This window comes from Microcaecilia unicolor, chromosome 3 (assembly GCF_901765095.1).
Source record: "Microcaecilia unicolor chromosome 3, aMicUni1.1, whole genome shotgun sequence".
In the NCBI taxonomy this organism is placed as follows: domain Eukaryota; kingdom Metazoa; phylum Chordata; class Amphibia; order Gymnophiona; family Siphonopidae; genus Microcaecilia; species Microcaecilia unicolor.
This window is the reverse complement of record NC_044033.1, coordinates 186,092,177-186,117,970: the sequence shown is the minus strand read 5'-3', so window position 1 is coordinate 186,117,970 and position 25,794 is coordinate 186,092,177. Positions and strand designations below refer to the sequence as shown.

Here is a 25,794-nt window from a genome sequence, read left to right as displayed (position 1 = left end):
GTTGCTGCCAAGAAGGGGGTAGCGGTAACTGCTAGCATCTCTTGTACATATCATATAGCCTTGTCTCTTTACAGGACCCCTCTTCACGCTGCTGCCTTTGCAGATAATATCCATGGGTTACAGCTGCTGTTGCGTACCCAGGCTATGGTAAATGCCACTGACCACTCAGGAAGGACCTCACTGATGATGGCAGCTGAGAATGGACAGACTGCAGCAGTAGGTGGGTGTCTGCATCCAAAGGGTGTCCTAAAAGACCCTGGGAGTTTAACTTTCCTAGAATCCGTCAGCAGAGATTTCTTTAGTTTTATGACGTTACTTTTTTCCCCCCAGTTTAGTCTGGAGTAATAAATATTTCCCCATCCATATGTTACAAGTTGTTACCAGGATAGCCAGGATTTTTATTAGTGGATATGACTATACTATATCTATTCATTCTGTTAACATCTACAACATGTCTGGTCCAGCACAAATGGGTTTTTATGTTGTCTGACAGCCCAAGACCAACAATGATGTTGCTTATAATTTGACTTCTAAAGATGCTATCATCAAAGCGCCACCTCCACTTGCACATCTTCTCATTGCTGGCCTCCAGTCTAGTTCATTAGTCTCAGTGAAGTGAGCATGCTCTGTAGACTTACATAGTTTGGGATATAGTAGCACAGGCTCTCATTGGTTACAAAATGAGTGGAGGAGCAAAGCAAGTTCCATAGCCACAGATGTTTGGAATTTCCTGGCCAGATGTTGCTGCCAGATGTGTGAGTTGGGATCAGTGGAGTGTGAATTTAATGATCAATCAAGCATTTTGTTGTCCAAGCTAGAGAGAATGCAGAGTCCAGGGACCTCCTGCAAAAACTTAATTGGACGTGCATCAAAAGTTGCTGGCATGGCTAAATTCAGGTTTGAATGGAGGCTTTGGAGTCTTTAAAGTAGACCAGTGCATTATCAGAAAGACTGCTTTATATGGCTGTGCTTTTTTTTTTGCATTACGCTATTAGATGTTTTTCTTAAGCACAGATACCCAGGAAAAGCAGCACTGGGGATGGGGAGGAAGAACACTCAAATCATCTAAGAGCCCTCTCCATGAAGCATAGAAGGGAACAGACCCGACCCAGAACCTTGCTGTTACTCAGCCAAAGATCACCTGAGAATACTCCTCCACAGGCCTACAGAAAACTCCCATGGGCTGATACTCTGGAAGACAATCCAGAGGCCAATACAACTCGGAGACAGTGGCCTGTAGATTGTTGCCACGAGTGCAGGGATTAGACACCAACTCAATGAAGAGTACAGCGCACAGGCTGTGGCTCTGGAAGCTAGATCAGATATCCTGCTACACTAGTCCATGTGCCCCCTTCTACTAGAAATGGAATGCTGAGGTCCAGGGCTGCACTATTTATAGTAGTGTTCTTTGTTTCTATTAGCTAACAGGATGACAAACCCATGCATTTCAATTGGTCTAGTAGGATGATAAGGAATTAGAGCATTTTGCCTTTCTTTGAAATTGTATTTAACCAGTTTGCTTTCACGAAAACATTCCTTTAGACAAAACAGCTTTGCTAGGTAAGCTTTTGAAGAAAAATCTATTCTTCATGTCCCTCCAGTCCAGATGCATGGCTTTATGCTCTCCTGCTAACAGATGGAGATTGAGAACCACTGGCTTAATGACATCCCCCTGTATAAGGTCCTGCGCAGTCCAGAGCTAACCAGTATTTCTCAGTCTCCAGCAGATAGTGGACAGGTAAACCTGTGCAACCTGTTTCTGGCCTTGAGGGTTCTGATGGTTTAGCTACTGGAGTGTTCCTTTAAAGTAAAGCTTGGATCAGTTGTGCTGCTCAGAAGGCTTGGGGTGCCAAACCCAGTTCGGCACCCATATTGGAGGCTATTAATCTGCTCTTCCTCCTTTCCTCCTTCAACTTTTGGGAAAGGGCCAGGAGTTCATGTTGGTGCAAGCAGCAATACTTGCAAAATAAAACTCCAAAAGAAAAAGGTAGAGACAGCCAGAAGTTTAGAGAGCTCAGGCCAATGGTGCAAGAAATGAGTCAGGTAGTACCAAATCAGGGATGCATGTAGCATTCAATGGTCCTTGTTTAACAAGGTGGACTGCTGCTGTGCTTGAGGTGTCACACCTCCCTCCTCATGAGAGAGACCTTGGACTGCGGCCTCTACAGACCGCTGATTGGGTTTCGATAGTCTAGTGTCAGGGAGGTTCTGGCTCTTCCTTTCTGGAGAGGCCGTCTGTGTTATGTTCACTGCCTTTCCGGTATTGTATGGTGAAGTACATTTGCAGGGACAGGCTCCACCGGAGTAGTTTCCCATTCTCTCCTAAGACAGACCAACAGATTGTGATCTGTGATGACAGTAAAGTCTCGTCCATAGAGATATGGTTGTAACTTCTTGAGGGCCCACACTAAGGCCAGATACTCTCTTTCAATAGTGGCATAGGCTACCTCTCTGTCAACTCAGATACACAATGGGGTGCACCTCTCCTCTGATATTCACTTGGCTGAGTACAGCCCCAATGCTATATGCCGAGGCATCAGTCTGTACCACAAATCTTTGCTGGTAATCGGGTGCAACTAGTACTGGATCGGTAGCTAATGCTGTCTTTAATTTTTGGAAGGCCACTTCACCTTCTGGCAATCAGGTAACGATTTAGGGTAGTCTCTTTTTAGTCAAGTCAGTCAGGGGCTTGGCTATGGTGCTATAGTGAGGCACAAACTTTCTGTAATATCCCACAGTTCCAGGGAAGGCCAATACTTGCTTTTTAGTTTGGGGAGTGGGCCAGTTTTGTATAGCTTCCACCTTAGCTGGTTCAGTCTTCAGCTGTCCAGCTACCACTCTGTGCCCTAAATATTGCACTTCTGCCATCCCCATCTGACATTTACTGGGTTTTATAGTCAGGCGGGCCTCCCTGATCCGGTCCAGTACTCCACTCAGATGGATCAGGTGGTCATCCCAAGTCTTGACTGTACACAGCAGTATCATCGAGATAAGCCCTAGCATGCTCCTGGAGTCCATGTAACAGACGATTCACTAAGACTGAAATGTACCAGAGGCATTTTTTATTCCAAAAGGCATTACAGTAAACTCATACAGACCAAATGGGGTAATAAATGCTGATCGCTCCTGAGCAGCAGCTGTTAGAATCTGCCAGTACCCTCAGCTAAGGTCCATTGTAGTCAGGTACTGGGCCCCAGCTAAGTGGTCTGATAACTCCTCCATCCGGGGCATCGGATAGGCATCAGATACAGTACATTCATTAAGTCTCCTGTAATCCACGCATAAGTGTGTTGCCATCCTTTTTGCAAATAAGAATTACAGGAGACGCCCAGGGACTATGAGAGTTCTTTATAACACCTAGGGCTAGCATATCATCAGTCTCCTGCTTCACCTCAGCAGATGTTCGATAGGCACCCTTCTTCAGCGGGTCATGGCCACCCGTGTTTACATTGTGATTAGCCAAATAGGTAAGTCCTGGTTTAGTGGAAAACACATCAGCATACTTTTGCAATACTGTTTCTAACATGCAGTTTCTGTATGGGGGTAATTGCTCTCCCACTACAATTTGTTGTATAGATTCCTCTGGCAAGGTCTCTGCTAGGAAGTCAGGTGTGGGCTCACTATCCTGACTCTCTTCTGGTAGGTTGCACATCTAGCACCATGCTACTTTCTGTCTTGAGAGTCCATAGATATCACATAGTTTGTATCATTCAGGTGCCTTATGACCTTGTAAGGTCCTTAGCTTGAAGTTTTTTCTGACATACTGGGACTAAAACACCTGCTGGCCCTCATAAAACTCTGTATTTTGGGCCTTACGATCATACCAGGTCTATTGCTTAGTCTGGGCTTCCTGCAAGTTATCTCTGACAAAGCACACAAGGTCTTCTAATCTCTGCTGCATATTAACTACATATTCAATTACAGGGGTGTCAACTTTCCCCTCCCAATGTTCTCTTATTAGGTCAAGGGGCCCTCTCACCCTCCAGCCATAAAGCAGCTCAAATGGGGAGGACCCTGTAGACTCCTGAGATACTTTTCTGTATGCAAACAGTAGATAGGGTAAGTGTTTTTCTAAGTCATGGCCTCCTGTTTCTACAAAAGTCTTTAACATATGCTTTAATGTCCCATTAAACATCTCCACCAACCCATTCATTTCAGGGTGATATGGGGTGGTGCGTACAGATTTCACTCCACAGTGTGCCCACAGGTTCTGGATCAACTCAGACATAAACTGTGTTCATTGGTCTGAGAGTATTTGTCGTGGATATCCTACCCGGGAACATATTTCTAGTAGGGCAGTGGCAATTTTTCTCTGATTCTATAGAGGATAAGGCTACCGCTTCAGGATATCTGGTAGCAAAGTCCACCACTGTCAATATATACCTTTTCCCAGTCTGGCTAGGGACAGCTAGAGACCCCACTATATCCACAGCTATTTTCTCAAAGGGCTCACTGACAATGAGTAAAGTTTTCAGGGGAGCTTGAGGGTGATCTTGGGTCTTACCTACTGTTTGGCACGCATCACAGGTTAAACTGCTACGGCTCGAGATACTCCCATCCAATAGAAGTTCTGGGTCAATCTAGTGTGTGTCACCCCCTGGTGTCCTGCTAGTGGAATATCATGTGCAATCTGTAGAAGTTCTCTGTATGCCCTGGGCACTATAAACTGCTTTCCTGCTGTCCAGGACCTATTAGGATCAACAGGATCAGTCTCTTTGTACAACAAGCCTTCTGCCTCAGGGTTTCCAGGTCAGGGTCAGAGCGCTGTGCTTCCTGAAAAGCATGTCCCTGTCCTATATCAGTATCCATATCTGGAAGGGTCTCTGCTTGTGACTCTGACAAATCAGGGTCAACAGTCTAATCAATAGGTGTGTCAGTTAAGTCAGGCTGTTACATACTCACAGCCTCGGTCACCTCTGGAACTGGTTTTCTGGAAGCATTGGAGCACCTCCTCCTGTCGCTTGGACAGCTGGTCCCACCTGGACTGGCTTAGGATCTGGAACTGAAGAGGTAATCTTTACTGCTTCTGCTTGTTGGGCCACCCGGGCCTTACAGGTCACCATAGTGGAAATGCTGACTCCGCTATCAAGGGTAATGTTCATTGGACCTATGTCGATCCCACACAGCATTGGTACCAGCATGTTTTTCATTATTCCTACTTCCCTGTATCCAGGCTTGGTACCCCAATCTAGGAATACTCGAACAAAGGGTTCAGTCTCTCTGGATCCATTGGATAACACTACCTCCGCAGTGCACCCTAGTAGAATAGCATCTTCTGGCACTAGGTCTGGAACCAGTGTCCACAAGCCCAGCTACCTGGGTCTGATTCATAGTTACTGGGGTGTTGTAGAAACCCATCTGTTTCCTTGCTTGATGAATGGCCAGTAACTTTCTGTGTTGCTGCAACTGTGTGGGTCTCCTTCTTGATACTGGAGCCTCCCATGAAAGCTACCAGCCTTGGTTTCCTCAGCAATCCTCCAGACCGTTCAAGACGCTTGGGTTATGCACTCCTACCAGCAGAGGGAGACTGAGAACACTAAAACTTCTTATTCAAGTAGCCTGTGCAGACCTTCTACTAACCAGTATTTTCTCAGTCTCAGCAGAGGGTAGATGTGTGCAGCCTGTGCAGTGTACTCAGTCTGGTAGGCCCGTTTGGGGTTTCTAGGTTGGGTTGTAAATGTTAGAGCACCCACACTTGGATCTCTATTACAGGGTGTAAGTCCTAAGGGGCTTCTTATTCCCTGTGGGGTGTCACACCCGGGTGGCCAGGTCCCTCCCCCTGTGCTCTTCCTCTGGAGGACTGCTTGACCTCGGCTACAGACTTCATTCTGTACCCTTGAGGCATTTAGGCATCAGCAACGAGGTTTAAAAAATAAATAAAATAAAGGCAGCTATTTTGGCCGTTCTTGTGGCAGTCCAGAGATAAAACGTCTTCAAGGGTGTTTTGCCTATTAGTCTGTCAGAGCACAAAGCAACTGTTTGTTTTTATTGTGTTCACGGCCATTATGTCCAAGCCGGTGAGGTGTCAGTTTTGCGCGAAGCGCGGCATTGAAGTGAAAGGTGGCCAATGTAAATTTTGTGGGGAGCCTACGTTGTCAGCGCTCTTGCCTCCCGAGCATTCCCCTGAGTCGGTGGAGGTGTTGGGCAGCGATTTGACTGCACATTCCGGGCCGGCAACGGCGGGGCCGGTTTTGGCGGGAAACGTGGCCATTTTGGCTGCGCATCCCAGGTCGGCCTCGACAGAGCCATTTTTGGCGGGAAGCGCAGCCCTTTTGGCTGCGCATTCCATACCGGCGCCTGGGGAGACCCGTGTGTGGCGGGAAGCGCGCCTAGTTTAGCCACGGATCACGCGATGGACCTGCTGCCTCGGGAGCGAGGGGGGTCCGTCGCGGAGACTACGGGAAGTGTTGTTGGGGCTTCAGCAGCGTTGGGGGGGGGGGGGTCTGGTTTCCCCCCTGAGTTTGGTCTCTTGTTCCCCGGAGGCTGCTAGCTCAGTGGGAGTTAAGCGCCCACAGGTGGATATTTCGGAGCCTATGGAGATACTTTCTCTGCCTGGGTCGGAGGTTTGGAGTGACCCAGGAGAAGAGGATCTCTTAGATGAGTCTGAGGATCAGGATGGGCTAAGGCCTGGGGAAGATTCTTCAGTGGTTCACATTTTTCATGAGGAGGAGGAGTTAGAGCTCATTGATCAGGTGATCTCTACTTTGAAGTTTGCTCCGGCGGCCACTCCCTCTGCGGAGGGACCCCAGGTAGATCCCTTGGTTAAGGAGATTCGGAGAGCCTCCCGTTCCTTTCCTATTAATTCAGACATTAGAGACATGGTTTTTCAGGAATGGTCTGTGCCGGAGCCTGCTTGTAAGGTGTCTAGGGCTATGGCGCGACTGTATCCCTTGCCTCTAGAAGATTTAGCCCTGCTGAAACCACCTACTGTGGATGCGGTGGTTACGGGGGTTACTAAGGCTACGGCCATTCCGGTGGATGGCGGTACAGCCTTACGGGATCCTCAGGATAGGAAGCTAGAATCCTTTCTGAAGCACAGCTCTGATTTGTCGGCTTTGGCCTTGCAAACCTCTGTGTGGATGAGCCTGCGTTAGATAGGACTGGTTTGGTTCAGGACCTGGCCAAATTGGAGATGGTGTCTTCGTTTTTGGCAGACACCCTTTATGATTTGCTAAGGGCTTTGGCTAAGAATATGGCTCTGGCAGTGACGGCTCGCAGGGTTCTTTGGCTTAGGGGCTGGGTGGCAGATGTGGCCTCTAAAGCAAAGTTGTGTTCGCTACCTTTCAAAGGTTCTATGTTGTTTGGAGAGGACTTGGATAAACTGATAAGTGGTCTTGGGGTTACCAAGGTCTCACGGTTGCCGGAGTTACGGCCTGAGGTGGTTAGGCTAGAGGTCGGTTTAAAGACGCGAGGCGGTACAGGCCGGGCAGATTTGTATCTCCTTCTAAAAGCCGTTTTTTCCAGCGGACGCAGTCCTTTCGAGGGGGTTGTCGAGGAGGTCGGGACTCCTCCGGAGGTGCCGGAAATGGTATTAGGGCTAAAAGAAACGCCTTCAGAAAATGGAAGAAGGAACCGTCTGAAAATAACAAGAAGCAGCATAAGGAGTGTCAAAGCAAATGCAAGGCGCAGATAAAGAAGGCCAAGAGGGATTACGAAAAAAAGATAGCATTAGAGGCAAAAAAACATAGTAAAAAAAATTTTCGGTATATTAAAAGCAGGAAGCCGGCAAAAGAATCGGTTGGGCCGCTGGATGACCGAGGGGTAAAAGGGGCGATCAAGGAAGACAAAGACGTAGCGGAGAGACTGAATGAATTCTTTGCTTCGGTCTTCATCGAGGAAGATTTGGGTGGGATACCAGTGTCGGAAATGGTATTTCAAGCGGACGAGTCGGAGAAACTTACTGACTTCACGGTAAACCTGGAGGACGTAATGGGGCAGTTCGGCAAACTGAAGAGTAGCAAATCTCCTGGACCGGATGGTATTCATCCTAGAGTACTGATAGAACTGAAAAATGAGCTTGCGGAGCTACTGCTAGTGATATGCAACTTATCCTTAAAATCGAGCGTGGTACCGGAAGATTGGAGGGTGGCCAATGTAACGCCCATTTTTAAAAAAGGCTCCAGGGGAGATCCGGGAAATTATAGACCGGTGAGTCTGACGTCGGTGCCGGGGAAAATGGTAGAGGCTATTATTAAAAACAAAATTACAGAGCACATCCGAGGACATGGATTACTGAGACCGAGTCAGCACGTCTTTTGTGTGGGGAAATCTTGCCTGACCAATTTACTTCAATTCTTTGAAGGAGTAAACAAACATGTGGACAAAGGGGAGCCAGTTGATATTGTGTATCTGGATTTTCAAAAGGCGTTTGACAAGGTACCTCATGAAAGGCTACAGAGGAAATTGGAGGGTCATGGGATAGGAGGAAATGTCCTATTGTGGATTAAAAACTGGTTGAAGGATAGGAAACAGAGAATGGGGTTGAATGGGCGGTATTCACAATGGAGAAGGGTAGTTAGTGGGGTTCCTCAGGGGTCTGTGCTAGGACCGCTGCTTTTTAATATATTTATAAATGATTTAGAGATGGGAGTAACTAGCAAGGTAATTAAATTTGCTGATGACACAAAGTTATTCAAAGTCGTTAACTCGCGACAGGATTGTGAAAAATTACAAGAGGACCTTACGAGACTGGGAGACTGGGCGGCTAAATGGCAGATGACGTTTAATGTGAGCAAGTGCAAGGTGATGCATGTGGGAAAAAAGAACCCGAATTATAGCTACGTCATGCAAGGTTCCACGTTAGGAGTTACGGACCAAGAAAGGGATCTGGGTGTCATCGTCAATAACACACTGAAACCTTCTGCTCAGTGTGCTGCTGCGGCTAGGAAAGCGAATAGAATGTTGGGTATTATTAGGAAAGGTATGGAAAACAGGTGTGAGAATGTTATAATGCCGTTGTATCGCTCCATGGTGCGACCGCACCTTCAGTATTGTGTTCAATTCTGGTCGCCGCATCTCAAGAAAGATATAGTAGAATTGGAAAAGGTGCTACTAAACGGACTTGGAAAAATCCAAAATTCCAGGAATAACATGTATAGAATGTTTGTACGTTTGGGAAGCTTGCCAGGTGCCCTTGGCCTGGATTGGCCGCTGTCGTGGACAAGATGCTGGGCTCGATGGACCCTTGGTCTTTTCCCAGTATGGCATTACTTATGTACTTATGAAGGTGTGCGAGTCGAGCCTCTGGTGAAGGTCGGAAATTACTTCAGATCAGTGGGTGCTTGAGGTCGTTCACGACAGTTATGCGCTCGAGTTCGAGCACCCGCTGCCGGATCTGTTTCTTCCCTCGCCTTGTCACTCTCGAGTCAAGTTAAAGGCTATTCAAGAGACTCTGGGTCACTTAATCCAGTTGGGAGCTGTGGTATCCATTCCTCAGCACGAGCAGGGAATGGGTTGTTATTTCATTTACTTTGTGGTGCCGAAGAAGGAGGACCAGTTTCGACCCATTTTAGATCTCAAGAAGGTTAATGGGGCGCTCAAAGTTCCATCCTTCCGCATGGAGACTCTGCGCTCGGTCTGTTCGTTAGGGAGAATTTCTCATGTCACTGGACCTCACGGAAGCGTATCTGCATGTGCCGATTCGAGAGGCCCATCAGCGTTTCCTTCGTTTTGCTGTTTTAGGGAGGCACTTTCAGTTCTGTGCTCTGCCTTTTGGTCTGGCAACAGCTCCACGCACCTTCTCCAAGATAATGGTGGTGGTAGCAGCGGCTTTGCGGAGGCAGGGAATTCTGATGCATCTGTATCTGGACGACTGGTTGATCCGGGCGAAGTCTCGGGCTCACAGTGTTGCGGCGACGACTCAGGTGGTCGCGTTTCTGGAATCACTCGGATGGGTAGTGAATGTAGTCAAAAGTCAGTTGATCCCATCGCAGAGTTTGGAGTACTTGGGAGTGCGGTTCGACACGGCAGTGGGTCGTGTTTTTCTGCCGGATTCTCGGATCGCCTCTCTTCAGCAGCAGGTCCGGCTGTTAATGTCCGTTCAGAGTCCGACGGTTTGAATATACCTTCGGGTTCTGGGCCTCATGGCAGCGACAATAGAGGTAGTACCATGGGCCAGGGCACATATGCGTCGGCTTCAGGCGGCTCTGTTGTCCCGGTGGTCTCCCCAGGTACACAGTTTGCGGTTGCTATTGAGGGGGGCTTCTTGGCACAATCTCCAGTGGTGGCTGTGCTCGGCCCATCTGAAAAAGGGCATGCCGTTGGAACCTCCTCAGTGTGTGATTCTGGTAACGGATGCCAGTCTGCTGGGCTGGGGAGCTCAGTGTCTCGGTCGGTCCGCGCAGGGGTGGTGGTCGACAGAGGAAGCTCAGTGGTCTATCAACCGGTTGGAAACGAGGGCGATTCGGCTAGCTCTGTTGGCGTTTCGCTCGTGTGGTCGGAAAGGCAGTAAGAGTCATGTCCGACAACGCGTATGTCAACCGGCAGGGCGGTACAAAGAGTCCGCGGTTGGCAATCGAGACGGCTCTGCTCATGAGTTGGGCGGAAAGGCATCTAGTGCAGATTTCGGTGGCGCACATGGCCGGGGTGGACAATGTGAATGCGGATTTTTTAAGCAGACACATGTTGGACCCCGGAGAATGGTCTCTGCACCGGTCGGTGTTCGACCAGATAGTTCTAAAGTGGGGAATGCCAGTAGTGGATCTCATGACGTTCACACAGAATGCTCAGGTTCCTCAGTATTTCAGTCGGCGTCGGGATCCACGAGCGGAAGGGATCGATGTGTCGGTCCTTTCGTGGCCTCAGCGGGTGTTGCTGTACTTGTTTCCCCCATGGCCCTTGATAGGTCGAGTCCTACAGAGGGTAGAATGTCATGCGGGTCTGGTGTTGTTGGTGGCTCCGAATTGGCCACGTTGGCCGTGGTTCGGGGATCTGATGCGCTTGTTAGAAGGCGAGCCTCTGCAGCTGGGGGGCTCGGTGCTGTTGTCAGGGTCCAGTTGTCATGCCGGATCCGGCTCGGTTCTCTCTTACGGTGTGGCCCTTGAGAGGGAACGGTTGAGAAGGAAAGGGTTTTCTCCTCAGGTGATTCAGACGATGCTGCAGTCTCGCAAACGTGCAACATCTTTGGCCTATGTGCGTGTGTGGCGCATATTTGAAGATTGATGTGGGGACCGGGCATGTGTCCCTTCGACAGCTTCTGTGTTATGCATTTTAGATTTCTTGCAGGATGGTTTTGAGAAGGGCCTTTCATTGTCATCTTTGAAGGTGCAGCTGGCTGCTTTGGCATGTTTTTGGGGTAAGGTGCAGGGCAGGTCAGTTGCGTCTTTCCTGGATGTGGTCCGTTTTTTGAGGGGAGTGAAGTTGCTTCGTCCTCCTCAGCGGCTGGTAGTGCCTCAGTGGGATCTTAATATCGTTCTTGACTCTTTGGCGGGTTCTCTTTTTGAGCCCTTGGAGTCTTGTTCGATAAAAGACCTTACTATGAAGGTGGTCTTTTTGGTAGCTATATCGTCGGCTCGCAGGATTTCGGAACTTCAGGCTCTTTCATGTAGGCCTCCGTTTCTGTGGTTTTCTAAGGAAAAGGTTTCGCTGCGTCCAGTCCCTTCGTTTTTGCCTAAGGTGGTATTCTCCTTTCATGTCAATCAGGTGATTTCGTTGCCGGTCTTGGGGGACCGGACGGGGGATGCTTCTCATCGTCGTTTGGCGAAATTGGATGTGCGCAGAGTGTTGAATGTTTACTTGCGCAGGTCGGAGGAATTCAGGTCTTCGAACAAGTTATTTGTCCTTCATGGGGGGCCCAAGAAGGGAGCTGCTGCTTCTAAGGCAACTATAGCTCAGTGGTTGAAGGATGCCATCTCTTCGGCTTACATATTGCATGGCCGTTTGGTGCCGGTGGGGCTCAAGGCACATTCTGCTAGGGGGATGGCGGCTTCTTGGGCAGAGAGTAGTTTTGTTCCACCGGTGGGCATTTGTAGAGCGGCGGTGTGGTCCTCCCTGCATTCTTTTGTCAAACATTACAGAGTGGATGTAGGATGCCAGTTTGGAGCTGCAGTCCTGTCCTCTGGGCTTCGCAGGTTCCACCCTTGGATGTGTTTACTGCTTTGGTACTTCCCAAGCGTCTTGAACGGAAGATTGCTGAGGAAGGTGAAATTAGGCCTTGCCTGCTAAATTTCTTTCCTCTAGATCCTCCAGACCGTTCAAGAGCCCACCCAGTGTATCGGACAGTTCAGTATGAGATTTTCTTTAGACTTCAGTTGCTGATATTTCTAGTAGCTCCTGTGATTTAGGTCCTGGAGTTTTACTGAGGGCAGTTTGTGGTACCGTTGTGCCCATCTGCAGTTGAATTCCCCCGTCTTAAGGGGAGGAGATCTGAGTGTGGATTCAGTGGTTTTGTTTAGGTGGAGGTGTTTTGTTCCTCTGCTTTGTTTACTGTTTTACTGGTTAGGAGAAGGTCTGCACAGGCTACTCTGCTGGTAGGAGTGCATAACCCAAGCGTCTTGAACGGTCTGGAGGATCTAGAGGAAAGAAAATTAGCAGGTAAGGCCTAATTTCACCTTATTCCTCCCTCTCTGACTCATATGTATATATGGTTGTATTGCTCTGTTAGCATTTGTAGTGTAGCCTATCGGACCGACCGTTCACTTGTCTATTAGATTGTAAGCTCTTTGAGCAGGGACTGTCTCTCTTTGTTAAATTGTACAGCGCTGCGTAACCCTAGTAGCGCTCTAGAAATGTTTAGTAGTAGTAGTAGCCTGTCTGCATTGCCGTTAAATCTCTATAAATAAAAAATGTGTGCACTAAGATAGATATGTTCACACTAATAACTGATTTTAAAAAATGAGCTTGAGTGGCAAAACCCAAACTTTGTGCAGTAACTATCCTCCTTTCTGTTTCAGAGTTCCTGTTGCACCGTGCAAAGGCAGATTTATCTGTGCTGGATGTCAACAAGAACACAGCTCTTCACCTGGCCTGTAGTAAAGTAAGTAGGGGATGGAGGGAGATGCTGTGACATACACCGTCTTGGGTAAATCTCTTCATAAAGGCAGTTAATAAATCCCAATAATAAAATAAATAAGCTGTTTTGCAATGAAGGGAGAGCTGAATATTCTGTGCCAGTGCGGACCAGATGGATACAAAGATAAATGGTAGGTTTTATCATTCTGTGAAATGACTGGGGTAAAAAATCAGTGAAATATATTGGGGCCGATGCAGAAAGCTACCTTGAGCCTAACCGCTGGGTTACTGAAGTTTGTACATGTATGTTAATGGCTGGATATTTTTTTTTTATTTTTGTTACATTTGTACCCCGCGCTTTCCCACTCATGGCAGGCTCAGTGCGGCTTACATGGGGCAATGGAGGGTTAAGTGACTTGCCCAGAGTCACAAGGAGCTGCCTGTGCCTGAAGTGGGAATCGAACTCAGTTCCCCAAGACCAAAGTCCACCACCCTAACCACTAGGCCACTCCTCCACTCAGAGGAGTGCAGAGAGGGCTTGAACATGGGTGTTAACTTGCATAGAAGATGTGGACGCACATTGCATTAAAACGTATGATAATGAGACCATCAAGTGTTCCACACCAATACAGAGAAGGAAACAGTCACTTCTGATGTGCAGACAACACAGGAAACTTTTTGCCAGGTCCGAGGCAGTGTAAAAGGGTTAATGGAGAGGATTTAATGCCAGCTTTTAAGATTTAACTGCTAATTTTGTCGCCATCTGCAACCAGAAAGAAGTGCCTGCTAGTTTAAAAGAAAGGAGGTAACAGCTTGTGTGTATGTTGGAACAAAAATGAAGTGATAGCATATGTCAGTGCCTGTTTTTCTGCACAGATACATATCTGCCTCGCAAACATTTTTGTGTAAGATTTTTTTGCAAGGCTGATATTTAAACAGAACAACAGGAACTAGTGTGTACCGACTTTTGATTTTGTTCTGGCATGTGCACAAGAAACTGTGCTTACAGCAAATTCTTTGTACACGTGCGTCTGGAAGCCCGTCTCCTCCCCCCTCATTAAGGGTGCAGGTTCTGTACATGGCTCAGTATTCTACAAGGACAAGCAGGACATGTTCTCACATATGGGTGTCATCATCCAACAGAGCTTGAATTTGAACACTACTCAGCATTCTGTAACTTTAAGCAGCCTTTGACAGCATCACATCGCAACATGCGTGAGTGTCTTCGCACCCAGCGTGAGCACGCAGGACCAGCAGTCTTCATTTTTCCACAGAGCAGAGAGGTCACATTCTGTGAGCTCCCCTCAGTGTATCAGAAGTTCTTCATTTTTTTTCCAGAGCCTTCGGTACACAGGGCTTTTTCTTTTCTACTTTTTGTTGTTCTCCTCACCCTTTTTATTTGATTAGGGTTTTGGCAAGTTTTAAAGATTTTGGTTTTTTGTTTTGTTTTGTGTTTTGCAGCACCTGAGGCCTGCTTAGGCCTGAGCACCGGCCGGGGTGGGTTTTTCTTCGTTCAGAGATTGTTTCATCTCTCATCATTGAGCTGTTTGATTTCACATTAGCTATTTTTCTCTCAGTGTCACAAAAAAAAAAAAAACAACCTCCCAGTGGCTTTTAAGAGGTGCAGTGGAGTCATTCCTGGGACTGACCCCCATAATTGGTGTCTGTTATGCCTAGGCCCTAATCACAAAGCCTCTAACTGAAAACCTCTGTTTGAAAATGCAGAACTGGACTTAAAAAAGCAGAGTGTACTTAGTGCAAGAAACTTTTTGACACTTCTAAGACCAATCTGTTGGCATCGGAGGCATTGGTTCCTATGGCTGAAGCAGCTGTATCAGACACTTGGGGGTGCACTGGCATCAAGGAAGTCTATCCCTGCCTTGACACTGGGCACTGGTAGGGCACCTTTAGACAGGTCTGCATCGAACCCAACACCGAGGGTATATCAGGATTCAACATCATCCCAATGTGGTGCTTCAAGCGAAGGTAAAGAAGCATTGACATTGGTCCCCTTCGAAACATGGTGCCAGGAGCCTCCAGGTCATAAGCACTGCCAGTACCCGAGAAGCGTAAGTACTGTGAGTGCAACCTCCCTAACGACAGGATCAGCTTTCTGATTTGGCACCAGCATCTTCGCAGCCTGTCACCAAACCGACACTGGCCTCACACTTACTGATGCCTGTCTCGGAGGAATAGCTCCAGTCCGTGTTGGAGCAGATCTTGGTTCAACGTGATGCTGAGGCCTTGAGTGTGTCTGTCAATCATGGCTCTGCCCCAGCTGATTCTTGAGGCCTATGCTTGGTCTGTCGCCTGTGCTCCCCTGGTATCCAGGTCAGGACTTGCTCCTCAGCGCTCATTCCCTGAACCTAGATGCCAATCTAGTCACCCAAGGTAGACACAGACTCAGTCTTGTCAAGAAGAGTTCTGTGCTGATTCTGACTCGGAACATTCCTGAGTGTCGGATGTAAAACCAGAAGAGGTCTCATACGAGAGTTTCAGACCCATCCCCACCTCAGGAAAAAAAAGTCCCCACCAGATGAATTCTTCATTGGCTTTTTGATGGAAATGCCTAGGGCCATTCCATTTCATTTGGAGATTGAGAACAAGCCCAGGGCTGCTCTTTTGGACGTCCTTGATTACGAGGATCCCCTTAAGGAAACCGTGACAGTGCCTGCACATGACATCCTGCAGCAGGCACAGATGAAGAACTGGGAGACCCCTGTGCAGCCAGTTCCTAAGAAGGCAGGCTTTACATATAGAGTCCAGAAGGCTCTTTGATTCGACAATCCTCAGCTACCCCACAACTCTGTGGTGGTGGAATCCACTCTCAAAAGAACCAAGAGTTCTAGGACCCATGCCTCGGTGCCCCAAGGGCAAGATACTTGGAGTCTTTTGAGAGGAAGGTTTTCCGGGCATTTTGCTTGTGGGACTTAGAACATAGTGTGTTGGAGTTTGCAGACCCTCTACTCTCACATAAGGCTGCAGAACTCCATGAGTTAATAGCCAAGCAGAAGAAGTGACGAAAGCAGTGTGTTGGAGTTTGCAGACCCTCTACTCTCACATAAGGCTGCAGAACTCCATGAGTTAATAGCCAAGCAGAAGAAGTGACGAAAGCACTGGTCCCAGGCAACCTATGATGCTTTTGATGTGCTGTCCAGGATTTCCACCTTAGGTATTATGTGTAAACTCACCTGGCAGCATGTGTCAGACCTGCAACCAGCTGTTCAGGAAAAGCTAATGAACTTTCCCTGCCATGGTGACATTTTGGGGGACGAGGAGAAAGAGGTCGCTGACCTCATCAAGAAGAGATGCGACACCATGAAGTCCCTTTCTTGGCCTATTCCTTCTGCAGCCTCCGCTTTGCAGAGGTTTTTAGGCAGAAGCCAGAGGAGACCTACTACTCTTACAAGCGTAGGTACGCTTCTCCATCCTGGCCTTCCCAGAAGGCCCAACCAGCACCATACTCAAAGCAGGGGACGAGCTTTTGATTGGCCCAGGAGAGCATAGCCACAGTAAAAGTTGACATCCCGGATGGCCTACCGGTTAGGGGGAGGCTGAAGTTTTTCCATCACAGATGGTCCCTTATGACCTGGTAAAGGCGAAGTTCAGGATGGTTTCCCTGGACACCCTTCTTCCATGATTCAGGCAAATGATTTGACTGTACTCCTTGGACTTAAAGGATGCTTACACCCACATCCAGATACTTCCCAGCCACAGGAAGTAGCTCAGATTTCAAGTGGCAAAACACCACCACCAGTACGGCTTGTTGCCTCTTGGCCTCATATCCGCCCTCCGAGTTTTCATAAAATGTCTTGTCCTGTTTGCAGTGTGTTTACATAGGCTGGGGGTGCATGTGTTTCCCTATCTGGACATTTGGCTGATTAAGAGCTCTTCCAAAGAAGGAGCACAGGTTTCCATGCAGAGAACCATTTGGGTGTTGAAGCTACTAGGGTTCATGATAAACTGCATTATAAAGAGAGTCTAGCTATCAATGACAGTGTAATGTTTCACTAACAAACTATTTGTTTTCATTTTTAATTTTCTAATTTGCAATAGAGGAAAGGACCTCAGAAACCATTAATTACAGTAAACTAGTTTGTATAACTGCCAGTTTTTATGGTTCAATTTTAATTCATTGGTCCAAAACCCCACTATAGTTTATCATAAACATGCACTTATCTTCATAAATCCAACGGGGCCCATTTCACCCACTCAGTCAAACTTTTTCAGGGATCAAAAAAACTAACTAGTTTCAGTGCTTGTTGTGCATTTACGCCATTATATTGCATCTATAAAAGAAACACCCAATGAGTGATGATCACAGTTTTACAACATTTTTATTGATACTTATTCTTCATTTAAAAACAAATTTTACCGTCAACCTGCATCGCTACACAGTTCCTGCTTCTGCGGCTACAAATTAAAAATTGTGCTAGTTTTTAACCAGAAACACCTACACATGCACATTAACTCAATGATGTCATATCAAACAGAATCATTTCATTGGTTGACCATTTAGAAAAAAGCATTCAGTTCTGTCATTATTTAAACCTGCAGGTTCCAAGGCTATTGAACCAAATTGTTCTAGTTCAAATAGACAATCAGGTTTCAACTCACTATGTCTGCAAACAGGGAGACATGGGATCATACTACTTCTGTAAGGAAGCTACTTAGGGCACGATGCAAATTCCATCTAGGTGATTCAACCTCACAATCTAAATATGACTACTGCCAAGGATCACTCCCTCGGTGGATGTTTTTACCACTCCAACAAGGGCCCTAAGTTTTGCTCCAGGTTCAGATCACATGGCAGACTAGCTACACATGCCTTCCTCCTGCATTGGGCAAGGGAACTCCTGTGTGCATATCCACCAGTAGCCCTTGTGGGAAAGTCTTTGCTGAAACTCAAGCCAGATCCTCATTCTTCTTTGTTCAAGGCATTTATGGTTCCCTCTATTTCTGGAGTTAGCCTCCAAAGAACCATGGAGACTAGAGTGCTTTCTGAGCCTCATCACTCAGAACAAGGGATCTCTTCTGCATACCAGCCTCCTTGGGTGTTGAGAGCGTTCAGTTGGCATCCCTGCATCTGCATGAAGGTGTCTCCCAGTTCCTGCTTGCTTCCAGGAAAGATTCCACTAAGGGTTCATACAATCTTAAATGGAAGAGGTTTAGTGTGAAGGCAGAGCCTTGGATCCTTTTACCTGCCATACACAAAAACCCCTTGAGTACCTGCTACATCTCTCTGAGCTTAATCTCAAAACCAACTCTGTAAGGGCTCACCTCCATGCAGTTGGCACTTACCATCATTTTGTGGAGGGTAAGCCCACCTCTGTACAGCCTTCAGTTCAATTCATGAGATTTACTTTTGACTAAGCCCCCAATCAAACCTCCTACAGTGCCATGAGACTTAATGTTGTCCACACCCAGCTGATGAAAGCACCTTTTGAGCCACTAGACACTTGCCACTTGAAGTTCTTGGCTTGCAAGATTGTGTTCCTCCTGGTGGTCAGCGAACTTCAGGCCGTAGTAAACTGACCCACCTTATACGAGATTCCATCATAATAGTGGTTTTCTGCACACATCCTAAGTTTCTTCCAAAGGTGGTGTCAGATTTCCACCTTAATCAGTCAATAGATTGTATTTCCTTCACTTATGCCCAGGTTGGGCTGATTCTTGAGGGTCAGTGTCACAGCCATGGCTGCGTTGGTCAGCCTCCATTGAAGAGATTTGCAAAGCTGCAATGTGGTCTTCAGTCCACATATTCACATCTTCTTACTGCCTTGAGCAGAATACCCAATGCAACAGTCAGTTTAGTAGAACTTGTTTGGAGTCTAGGATCCAACTCTACCCTCTTAGGCTCACTTTTATTCTGTTCAAGCTATAACCCTCAAAACAAACTCTTAGGCTCATTTTTATTCTGTTCTGGCTAGTACCCTCAAAACAAGACTATAAGTCTTGTCTGGTTGTCCTTGCTGTTGCAAGTCCCTATTGTCCTTGGTTTGTTTTCAGTGAGCCTAGTAGCTAGGGATTGGATTCTGGTTGTCCTGTCCCTATTGTCCTTGATTTGTTTTCAGTGAGCCTAGTAGCTAGGGATTGGTTTCTGGTTGTCCTTGCTGTTGCAAGTCCCTATTGTCCCTAGCCTAGTAGCTAGGTACAGGTTAAAGACTATTTATGTATTAATCAGTTGATTGATTATCCACTGGTAAAAGAAGAAGTGGGTTATCAATATTAGGTGGTAGATAGCTATTGTTTGTATTAGTTAGCAGTCTCTAGGCAGGTAATTGTAAGAATGTGAATGAATGGGGATGAATGCAGGTACTGGTATTTTATGTGATGTGATAATATTGATTGATATAAGGTATTTCAACAAATAAAAGGTAAAGCATAACTGTGGGTAATTTCATATTTATAATATTAGTGCAGTTATTGAGTATTTTAGTTAACCCTGTAGGGTTCAGAGTACCCTAGTAGCTAGAGATTCCCATATGTGAGATAGTGTCCTACTTGTCCTCGGAGAAAATGAAGTTACTCACCTGTAGCAGGTGTTCTCCAAGGACAACGGGACATGTAGTCTCGCATCCTCTCCCACCTCCCCTAGGAGTTGTACTCTTTTAGCTTTGTTACTGTATTGCTGGTCCCGTTGGGTGGAAAGGCCCTCACGCATGTGTGGTGCAATGCTGCCAAAGGCTTCTTAAAGTTATAGAATGCTGAATTGAGTCTGAACCGGGCTCCATCGGATGACATCACCCATATGTGAGAATACATGTCCTGCTGTCCTTGGAGAACACCTGCTACAGGCAAGTAACTTCGCTTTACGCTTGCAACAGAAGCTGTGTGCTCAGACAGCCATGTGTGGTTCTACTGTGTGGCTTACTGCATCAGTCTCATTGTGTGCTATGAGGCTCTTTTGGGTGGAGTTGCTACCCTATATGTTCTGTAGTACAGGGGGTAATAGCCTGAGTTCTCCACTCTTGTAATACCTCATGAAATATAGAATAGGGAGGAGAATATATGTCTTAGGTTTTTTTTCTCATGGGGTCGTTTTGTGTTTCTAGGGTCATGAAAAGTGTGCCTTGCTGATCCTGGGGGAGACCCAAGACCTTGGCCTTATCAATGCAACTAACAACGCATTACAGATGTGAGTCGCCAAAACAGGGAGTATAAGAAGCTTTTGTGTAGTAAAAATACCATAGTAGTGATGGGGGAAGGGGGTAACAGGTTGAAGTTCTGACATTGAATATCCACAGTGTTCTGTGCTTCTGCCAGGTAATGTTGCAGGATTGAGCTTTCTCCTCCTCTTTCCCATTCAGGCCACTCCACATTGCAGCAAGGAACGGACTGGCAGCTGTGGTTCAAGCTCTGCTCAGCAGAGGTGCCACTGTATTAGCTGTGGATGAAGAAGGTGAGCATACATCCATCCGGCCACATGTGAGCTGAGGCAGGGGTAGAAACGCAGATGGAGGGGGGCATATGGTACTCTCTCAGAAGCACAGAGATAAGTATATGTGCCCAATGCTTGTACAGTGGTGGCACGCTTATATGTACATTTCCATCTGTAAAACAGAGAGCAGTTCCACCCTTTTTGTGGCCAGCATGATAAAATTGACTGCAAAGCCACATCCAACAGTGTGAAGGCAGTAGAACTTCCAGGCTTGGGACAGGAACACAGCTCTAACCTAGCACTTATCAATGTTAAAAGAAGGCATTCAGTGTTAAACAAGATCGTTTTCTTTTCCCTCAGAACATTTAAAGGGAAAGGAGATGGGACTTTTGGTATACTGTCTTTCTGTGGTTACAGTCAAAGCAGTTTACATATAATATACAGGTACTTATTTTGTACCTGGGGTAATAGAGGGTTAAGTGACTTGCCCAGAGTCAACAAGGAGCTGCAGTGGGCATTGAACCCAGGATCAAAGCCTGTTGCACTTACCACTAGGCTCCTTCAGATTCTTTGTGCCAGAATTAGTTTTGGTGGTAAGGATGGGGGTGGTTGTAGTTTCCGCATGTTTCCCTCTTGCTGCCTTTGCCAATGATTCTTCTTATGGCTGCCTATGTGATTACTAATCCTTTCTGATTGCAGGTCACACCCCAGCCTTGGCTTGCGCTCCAAACAAGGATGTGGCCGATTGTCTGGCACTTATTCTCTCCACCATGAAGCCTTTCCCGTCGAAAGACACCATCACCCCTTTCAGCTTCAACCTCCTCAAGAACTGTGGCATCGCTGCCAAGAGTGCAGCCTGCAGCGCCCTTCCCAATGGCAACACCTGCCCTTACACCAAGGACCGGCACAGCGCCATCGGACTAGATGGCTGCTACTCGGAGTAGTGTAGCGATGGGTGATGATATCTGTCTTCTATTTATTTAGAAATTCTTGAAGTGTAGGGTGCATTAAAGGAGAGCAAAACTTCCCTGGTCACACCTACCTCAGCTCAGTCTTGGCAACTTCAGAAACAGTTTGATGGGTGGATATCCTTATCCCTTGTGCTTTGGTTCAATGGGGTGGACGTCACAAGACAAAAGTACCAGTAACTCTCCCAGCTAGGCACAGCTGGAGAAGGAGGCACAGCATGAGGTTCACTGGCAAGTTCACTAAGTTCAGAACCAAAGCTGAAACTTGGGTATTATTTGTCCTTGAAGACTGTTTCTGAAGCTGAAGTATCTGAAGCTGTGGTCTCTGGTCACATCGCACTGGCTTTTGTGTCTTCGTGTGACCTCAGTGCTGTATAAATGCAGTCTCAAGCAGCCTTAATTTTAAGAGTGAAATCTTCCAGTGCAGCCTCAGATCCCCTTTCCTATTCCTGCAGCTGTGGCGGCCTGGCCTCTTTCCTCCTGCTTCCGGTTCTGTTGGCCAAGACTGCGGTTGTACCTTCCCAGCCTCCTTCCTCCCCTAAGAAGCAACTCTGCAAGGATGATGTCTGGGGAGGGAGAAGCTGCAGGTTTACTGTTAGAGTAAGGGGGAATCACTGACCGCCGAAGCACTTGTGGGTGGCAGCAGCAATACCTGAGCAAGTGCCACTGTAACAATCGTTCCTACTGCTTTAATGTATTTTTTTTCTCTAAATCACTTTGAAGTGATTTGAATTCCAAGAACACATGATAAAGCCAGAACTACTGTACACAGATACTAAATCTTTCTTGGGCAGCTCTCACTTACTTATATGCAAAACAGGTGCTGCTGCCAGCCAATCTCAGCCTGCCAGCAGCATTGCCAACATGCAATGCTGTAGCAATTTTCCTCCTGGTTTGGCACTTTAGTGGCTTAATTTGCTGCTTCTGCCCTCCCCCCCCCCCCCCCCCCGTGTAAAATATATATTTGGCTTTTAATAGGGTTTGGTTTTTTTTCATATTATAATGTATTTTCCTTGCCAAGTAGCACTATTGCTACAGCTAATTTGCTTTAGGAAACATACTCATTCTACCTTATTATTTGAAGGAGAGTTTTAATACATGTTGTGATTGCACTGCACAGTCTTTCCTTGCGCTTTCCAGTGTGTCTGATTTCTTGATACGTTAGTTGCCAGCTTGTGCAGCTGAAGGATTTATTCTATGTGCACGTGTGTGACTGATCAGTCTTGTTTTAAATTTCTCTTTTAGAGGTTTACTTGTTTTGAGAAAAGGTAACAAGCCCCCCTTTTACTTTCTTCTGAAATTATCTTTATTTTTTCTCTTCTAATTGCTAATGAGAAGTGGAGTTGCATATGCCAAAGAGACACACTGTGTTCCTCCTTCTAAGACTCTGTCTCTGGAAGCAGAGAGGCAAGACTGCATTTAGTCCCATGCTGCAGATGTCTTTTCAATGCATCCTAGACAAACTGGACAAGTACCTACCATTTCAAATTTTAAAACCCAGAAGTGTATTTTTTCTTTTTTTAAATGAAAATGCTGATTTGGCTCAAGTTATTGTGAGTAGGTAAATGTCCTTCCAGGCTGGTTATGGCAGAAACCAGCAGAGCTCAGAGGGCCCAGATCCTCTCCATAGGACCAAAACCCTTGTATGCAGTTAAAAGTACTGCTGATACAGTATGCGGGTACAGCAGTACCTCCAGTAGCACTGAGCTGACTGAGTAGGGGCGTGCCAGAGCTAGAGCTGGCATTAAGGCATCACTCAGTCCATTTTCGTTCTTCCCCCTCACACCCCACCACTCCCCTTTTAACATTTGAAGGCTTTTAAGTTCTCTACTTGTCTTTCGCTTTCTCTCCCTTCCCCAGCCTTGAATACCCTTGAAAATGTATTTAACAGTTCCCATCACCCAGTCATAATCCTCCTCAGATAAGTTTTGTGACTGATACAGGTTCCTACCCTGTTTCTTCTTGGCTGTCTTTTATCATAATGGCAGAAATGTTCAACCAGGACCTGTAACCCAGACTGACGCTTTCCTGCCCCATGATCCTATTGATGAAATCAGAGTTCTGCCTAGTCTCATTTTGTTTTTAGTGGAAAGGCTCCTTGTTTCTAGGGGCTTGATGCCCCTCGCCCCCACAACTCTCTATAAATCATGATTCTTGCAGCAGGGCAGTTACTTTGTTTATTTCAGAAGTGGAGTGTCAGAAACATAAGGCACTTTACACGCTGCATTTGTGGCCAGCTTGGTTACATTTTTGTTTTTAATCAGCACTTTTTATTTTTGATGTTTGTGTATCTTTTTGTTATGGCAAAAGCGACCTCTCCCCTCCCACGCCCTCAAACACTGAAGTGAGTTACCTGCAAAGAACGGTTACTGTTCAACTCTCATTACCTCAGCTGGGAGGTGAAAACATGAAACTTGAATTCAGACTATTTGAAGATTCTTCTCAGTATTCTGCAGCTATGCACAAAGAACTGGAAGAAAGAGAAAGTTGTTTACATTGTTATATAGATCAATGGTACTAGTGTTACTTGGACATTTCATTTTTGTGTGTTTTTAAAAAATACTGTTTCCACCTTTCCCCCACCCCTCCCCAATCCTCAGGCACTGTGAGTGCATGAGTTACTGTCCTGTTAACCCCTCCACCATCTTCCGCCTTCCTTTCCTCCTACACAGAAATGTATGTCCCACTGAAAAGACCCACAGAACTATACAGGGGTACAGTTCCAGCATTAACAAAGGTCATAAAGCTTCCTCTCACCTGGTCTATCTGAGGCAACGTGGAAGTCTCTGTTCACAGAACTCTAAAATAGTGCCTGTCTCTGAAAAGGATTATTTTCACAGGTTGGAAATACTCTCAAGTCCCTTCCCTTTGTGTTTCTTTAGCAAGATCATCATAGGGTGGGGCAAGAAAAGAGATTCCAATTAGGAGGGATGTGTCTTGCAGGTGTCTATCTCCCTTCCCCCTCCCCTACACAGGCAGTTATAGAGCAAGCCTACAAGGGACTTCTGCTTTTCAGATTTGGCTCTGACATCCACATTGGGAAGGATGTTGCAGAACCTTAAGGAGCGGATGGGAGATGTTTCCCTCCCTGACCTTGTGCTGCCTTCCATGATTACTGAGGGTGTGTATTGACCATGTTGTGGCATGCACTGATTGAATGTTTCACTATTCCTGCTGGTGTCACAGGTGTTGTATGCTGTTTGCCCTCTTCCCTCTCATGAAGAAATCATGATCACCTTCTTCTGCTATAGTTCTGAGCTAATGATGGATATAATGTACTGACCTCTGAGCAATCAAATTGATTGGGAATGATTTATTAATTCCATAAAATGATCCTTTCCACTGACAGTGGTATTTCATAGTCTTGCCAGATATATTTAAACTAGGGAAACTTATCTTTAAAAAAATAATAATTAAAAAAAACCTCTAAAACAAATGTAGCTTACAGTAAGAACAAGAATCTTCTGCAAGTAGGGCATTAGCTGCGGGTCAGAAGGCCTAGGCCTGAATTATTGTTTACTTTGTACCCATCCCAGCACTTTCAGTACTGTAGCTGTATGCTGGGAGTGGGAATCCTGCTGCAGATCAGGATGTGGGGCCCTGGGCTGGCTCTTCAGTTTCACAAGGCCTTATTTCATGTTTAATCCTGTTCATGTGGTTGGGATTTCTAGAGGGGTACAATGCATTAGCACTAATGAGAGGAACTTTGAAAGCTGCAGCTTTCCAAAAGATTACTAAGGCTTGTGCTAGATCGTGGTGCTTGGGTACGTTGTCCCTTCTGCCTTACAGGGGGTGGAGGTGTTATCTTTCAAGTGTGTCTGTGTATGTTTGATATGTTGAATTTTAAGTGCTCTGAATGTTGGTTTACCTTGTAGTACATAGATTGCATTCTCATTACTTTCACAAGACAATCAATGTAATTATTAAGGGCTCCGGGTTCCTTTCTGTACACTGCGCTTTTGCCCCGCCCCTCTTCCAGAGTGGAAATGTTGCTCCATTATTGCAGGTTGGGACTGCAGCTGGCTTTATGGCGCCCATCAGTCTTGCTCTCCTTTAATGCAGTAAGAGTGTACATCAACAGCACAGCTTGACAATTTTAAGTAATAATCCAAGTGTTTTTGGTAATAATGCATTATTTTGCTAAAGGAGATCTCCTGTTTGGTTCCCCAGTTCATTGTAAATTGAGCAGAAGTGAAACTTCCACCCCTCCTGCCCAGCCCTAACCCTCTGCAGCTCCTCTGCTTCAGAATGTGCCATTTAGTGCCATTCGTACAAAGTTTCTCTTTTATTTCCATCTCTCATAGACACAAAGTTTTATGCCAAAGTAGTACCTCTGTGTCTCTCAAATATTGCTCATATGCTCTTCAGCAGATGGCTCTTCCATAGACACTGTGCCTTCTGAGCAGATGTTAACTAAGTCTTTCTTTAATTCCATGGAAGGAATGGGGGTTCTTAGGATTAGTTTTAATATCTATTTATTACCATCTGATCTTCCAC

At 46.4% G+C, this 25,794-nt stretch overlaps 1 protein-coding gene across 1 annotated transcript in view; it reads left to right on the top strand.

The window, feature by feature from the left end:
* The window catches only part of ANKRD52 (ankyrin repeat domain 52), a 124,190-nt gene extending 101,988 nt beyond the window's left edge, over positions 1-22,202 (top strand). Inside the window, exons 24-28 of the mRNA XM_030196776.1 lie at positions 75-220; positions 12,891-12,973; positions 20,004-20,086; positions 20,259-20,350; positions 21,029-22,202. Of these exons, the coding sequence (XP_030052636.1) occupies positions 75-220; positions 12,891-12,973; positions 20,004-20,086; positions 20,259-20,350; positions 21,029-21,273 (649 nt within the window). The 3' untranslated portion in view covers positions 21,274-22,202. The remainder of the gene's footprint in view (positions 1-74; positions 221-12,890; positions 12,974-20,003; positions 20,087-20,258; positions 20,351-21,028) is intronic.
* Positions 22,203-25,794: the final 3,592 nt, after the last annotated feature.